This window comes from Trypanosoma rangeli (assembly GCF_003719475.1).
Source record: "Trypanosoma rangeli strain AM80 chromosome Unknown Tra_15.4_contig_00586, whole genome shotgun sequence".
Classification (NCBI taxonomy): domain Eukaryota; phylum Euglenozoa; class Kinetoplastea; order Trypanosomatida; family Trypanosomatidae; genus Trypanosoma; species Trypanosoma rangeli.
The window spans coordinates 3,136-7,688 of record NW_021706336.1 but is presented as its reverse complement, the minus strand read 5'-3'; the positions used below and the strand labels follow the sequence as shown (position 1 = coordinate 7,688).

Genomic DNA, 4,553 nt, shown 5'->3' with positions numbered 1-4,553 from the left:
GGGAAGTTTCCGATTATTGAAATTTCTTTTGTTGTTGTTGTTTTTATTTATTTATTTATGAATATTTTTTTACTTCCCGTTTTTATAATATTTTTTATCTGTTCCCGTCTATGCGTGTGCTCCCTGTTGTTTTTGTTGCTGTTTGGTTTGCTGCGGTGTGCACCCATTTTGTTGTTGCTGGCCGTCCACACATGACTCGTTTCTCTCTCTCTCTCTCTCTTCACACACACACACACACGTCTCTTTTTTTTTTTTTTATGCGTGTGTGTGTGCCTCTTTCTCTTCTGCGTGCATGGCCGCCTAGCACTTTTTTTCTGCATTGGACTGCACGGGTTGACCGTGTCTAACGTGTACCAGATCCCCCGCTAACACCTCCACACGCAGTCCTCACCTACAGCTGGGTATGGTCACTCACAGACTTGACTCGTTGCTGTTTGTTTTCATTTCCCTTCTCTCGCCGCCAGGGTGAACAGGCGTGATGAGGCCTTTACTCGTCTTTGGCCTGCGTGGTACCCTGCTGGAGCGCATCCACGCCAGTCGCATGCCGCCCGGTATGCCCGATGGTGCCATCACTGTCGGCATGAGCCGTGTGTGGCTGCGGCCAGGGGCGCTAGAGTCGCTGCAGGCGCTGCAGGAGCACTGCACGCTGGCCATTTGGAGCTCGACGACGGCGCGAAACACGGCACCAGTGATGGAAGCGGTGTTTCAGACGCATAGCGGGTCCCCGAAGGTGCAGTTTGCGTTTGTGTGGTCCCGCGAGCACACGACGTCGGACGACTTTCGCCGCACGAATGCCGCCTCCCGCGATGATCAGCACGCCACCGTGAAGGACCTGCGGGAGGTGTTCCACCGCTTTCCCGACATTGCCACCCCGCAGAACACCGTCCTCATTGATGACACGCCAAGCAAAGGCAAGCATAACGCGGCGAATTTTTTGTGGCTGGAAACATGCGAGGAGCTCAAGATAGAGAACGCGCAGGTGATGCCGGCGCTGCGGCGGTTTGTGGAGCAGACGCTGCTGGCGGAAAAGGACGTTCGGCGGCTGCTCCCCGTACGCATTCCGTGGGATTGATTTAACTGTCAACAACTTTACGGAGTCACGTCTTGGGGAAAACGGGAGAGAGAGAGAGAGAGTTTGTGTGTGTACATGTCGCATCTCTCTGTGTCTGTCTGTCTGTGTCTTTCCTCCCCACTCGTTGCGCCTTGCTGTCTCTTCCTGCTTTGCCACTGCCATCGTTTCTCTTCTCTCCTCATCTCTTGCTGTCACGCACGCGTACAAACTGCCCATCATTTCTTTTTGTTGATCGGTGCACTGAAGTTCGTGTGAGCCAACGACAACAGTTACACACCACACGCACACTCCGAGACTGCGTGGCTGGGAACAAATAAACAACTCTACACACACACACACACACACACGGACGCAGTGGGAGGGGACGAAAGAGAAAGACCCCAACCGAAACAATAACAACAAGGAGCAGGAGGTGTCAACGTGGCAGTTACCGTTAGAAAAACGTGAGGGAAATGCTTTTCGACGTGGCGGATACCTCAAGGGAGGTTGACCTCTCGAAGCTCATCAGCTTCTCCATGTCATTTCAGCCCCTGCAGTTGCTCCTTCAGTCGATTCTCAAGCGCGTCCAACAGGCGGAGACAGACAACGAGCAACAGGATGACGAGATCGCTCAACTGAAAAAGGCTGTAGAGGATTTGCGTAAACAGGATGCGGAGCGAGAGGCACAGCAGCAAGAGCTGCTTCGACAGCTGGAGGAGCTTCGTAAGATGAGGGACGCGGAGGAGCGCGGCGAGGAAGAGGGGTACTTCAGTCAGGGTGAGGCGCCCCCCACCGACCTTCGCCCACTGTGGGACGAGATAAATCGTCTAAAGGCTCTCATCGGAGAGGTCCAACGACCTGGTCGTCGGCCCACCATTGAGCAGTTGTACCGGGCCCGTAAGCGACAGGGCAGTGCAACCAGCCTCCCGATTATACAGCGGCCAAAATCGGTGGTGTCCTCCATGCAAGGGATGGGGGCGCTTGAGGAGGTGGAGTCGCACGTGGGTGACGCCATTTTGGATCGTGCAAAGGAGAGACTCGTGATGGAGGAAACTGTGCCGCCAGTGGCGCTGCTGCCAGAGGAGAGTGCTGCCACGGGCGAGTTGGTGGAGCCGCCACGTCGTAGCGAAGAGAAGAAGCAACAGGAACGAGATCGCCCGACATCTGGGCAAGAACTACGGAAATATGGGGAGGAAGAAAAACAACGACAACAACAGTCAGATGAGCAAAAACCATCGTTGCAATTAAGTGAGGGAAAAGGCGCAGGTGGCGACTTGCCTGCCCCTTTCCTCTCAGGGAGTGGGGTGGAGCAACCCTTTCCCACTCGCTCAGAATCACCGTTTGCACTAGAGAGGTCAGGCCCTTCCTCATCGGGTGGGGCAGGTCCTGTGTTTTCCTCCAGTAGCTTCGTGACGCCGTCAAAAGAACAGCTGCCGGTGGTTGGCGCCTCCTCCTCCATCTACAATCACCTGGTGCAGGACAGCGCCGATATTGGGTACCTCAATAGGGTCGTGGCGGAGATGCTGAACGAGATGAAGGTTATTCACGCGGATGTCGATTTAATGCGAACGGTTAGGGGGAGTGCAGAGGACGAAGAGAGGCCAACGACAACTGATCCAAATGAAGCACGTGAACGGGCCAATCTGCAGCGCCGCGTGGAGTTGCTTGAAGATGCTGTAAGGAGTCTGCAGAAAGGAGCTGGTGCTCCGGATGCTGGTACTGGAGCGGCACATGTACCCAAGGATCCTCGCTGGGATTCCCTTCCGGACGACGTTAAAGCATTGAAGGGAAGTATGAACGCGTTGGAGCAGGCCTTGGAGCGCACGAATAACAAACTGGCCGGTATGCTTGGAGCTGTGTCGACAGAAGGTGGTGACACGGGAGTCAGTCCGGCTCAGCTGGGCGCGTTGTCTGCAGCCGTGGACATGTTGGAGAAGCAATTGGCAGACCTGCAGCGGCTTGATCTGCGTAATTACGACAATGACCTGGAGGCGCTGCGAAGGGATGTGGAAAAGTTACAGCGAGATACAGCAGCACTACAGAAGACATGTGCACTGCTGGATGAAAATAAGGAGGACAAGGGCATTCGACGTCCGTCCTCTGTGGTACCCGCGAAGGAGGAAACAGAGGAGGTGGCGCTGCCATTGCCAGCAGCCGTTAAGGACACTGGTGATGACGCCGCAGCGCTGAATGATTTGCGGCGCCGTGCGGATGATTTGCTGTCTCGCATGGCTCGCGCTGAGGCGAATGTGATAGACCTTGATGAGCATAAGGCCGATGTCGCGGCGGTGCAGCGGCTTGCCGACGAATTGAAGCAGCTGCGGCAGCTGCTGGAGCTCGGGGCGGGTACGCGGGGAGACGATGATGCCACTAGCTCGGCTGCCACGCTGAAAGGGGAGCTTGTGGAGCAGCTACAAAAGCAAATTGCGGAACATGTGCAGAATTTCAACCAGGTGCGTGACGGCACCACAAATGAATTGGACGCTCTGCGCGACTACGTGGAGCAGATTGATCACCGCAAGGCGGACGCCATGCTTGTGGCGAACAAGGCTGAACGCGACTACGTTGAGAACGCACTAGAACGCCTGATGCGGGAGGTGGAACAGGTCTTAAACGCCACCAACGCTGGCCTTATTGACACGCTTGATAAGTCCCTTAACGTGTTGCGCGACTTGCTGGATGGAAAGGCCACGAAGCAGGACATGGACCGCCTCCGTCGTATCGTGAGTGAGGATCACATTGGGGGCGGGGTGCCAGATGCTCTCGCGGGATTCCGCGGCTTCCGCTGTCTCGGCTGCAACCGCCCTGTAGAGACGATGCGGCCGCGTGTCATGGGCAGTCGACTGCAACCGTTTGTGAACCGGCTGCCGCAGAATCATCCGGGCGAGAACACCCCCGCCCGCATCCAACAGGGATCCTCGGGTGCCACAGACGGTGCATCCACCGTCGCAGGCGGCAGCTAGGCCAGTGAGCCATTGACACACAATCTGCGGCGTGCGGCTTGCTTGCGTGCGTGCGTGCGTCACTGTTGGATGGAAGAGAAGCGACCGATGTAAATTTTATTTCTATGCTATCCGCCACCATGTGGGCAAGCATCAAACCCTCAATACGTGAGGGGGTGGGTGGGCTGTCGACGCACCTCCCTCTTTCTCATTTGCTCCGCCTCTACATGTATATTCCTGGATGGGTAGCTGGAGAGATCGCAAAGTGAAAGCGCATGCGTGTAGAAGTAAAAGGAAGACGAACAAATATATATATATATATATATATAATAAAAGGGGGTTGGGGGATAAAAGAAAGGACGAAAGAAAAAGATATGTATTGCTATTGGCGGTTCTCTGTCGCCAGGTGACGTTGAGGGGCGTAAGAGGGGGTGGGTGGGTGAGAGAAGTATTGAGGTCGTCAGCACGACGCATGAAGGGAGCAAGCGAAGCATCAGTGTGAGGAGGGAGAAGAGAGAAGACACAAGAAAAATAGGAAGACACATATATTTGTGCTGAAG

General features: G+C 55.1%; 2 protein-coding genes across 2 annotated transcripts, besides 8 other annotated features; both read left to right on the top strand.

Annotated features, from left to right (window-relative positions):
• Positions 1 to 22: 22 nt before the first annotated feature.
• Positions 23 to 71: a sequence feature (A-rich).
• Positions 72 to 201: 130 nt separating this feature from the next.
• Positions 202 to 220: a microsatellite.
• Position 221: 1 nt separating this feature from the next.
• Positions 222 to 238: a microsatellite.
• Positions 239 to 478: 240 nt separating this feature from the next.
• TraAM80_09449 (uncharacterized protein) lies at positions 479 to 1,072 on the top strand (the record flags this gene model as incomplete). Its single annotated transcript, XM_029386130.1, has 1 exon — positions 479 to 1,072. One exon carries the CDS (start codon positions 479 to 481, stop codon positions 1,070 to 1,072), a length of 594 nt encoding a protein of 197 aa, XP_029233997.1.
• Positions 1,073 to 1,117: 45 nt separating this feature from the next.
• Positions 1,118 to 1,134: a microsatellite.
• A 263-nt stretch (positions 1,135 to 1,397) lies between these two features.
• Positions 1,398 to 1,419: a microsatellite.
• Positions 1,420 to 1,524: 105 nt separating this feature from the next.
• On the top strand, positions 1,525 to 4,014 carry TraAM80_09448 (uncharacterized protein; the record flags this gene model as incomplete). Its single annotated transcript, XM_029386129.1, has 1 exon — positions 1,525 to 4,014. The coding sequence occupies one exon, from the start codon at positions 1,525 to 1,527 to the stop codon at positions 4,012 to 4,014; it is 2,490 nt and encodes an 829-aa protein (XP_029233996.1).
• Positions 4,015 to 4,039: 25 nt separating this feature from the next.
• Positions 4,040 to 4,074: a microsatellite.
• Positions 4,075 to 4,299: 225 nt separating this feature from the next.
• Positions 4,300 to 4,325: a microsatellite.
• Positions 4,326 to 4,493: 168 nt separating this feature from the next.
• Positions 4,494 to 4,533: a microsatellite.
• Positions 4,534 to 4,553: the final 20 nt, after the last annotated feature.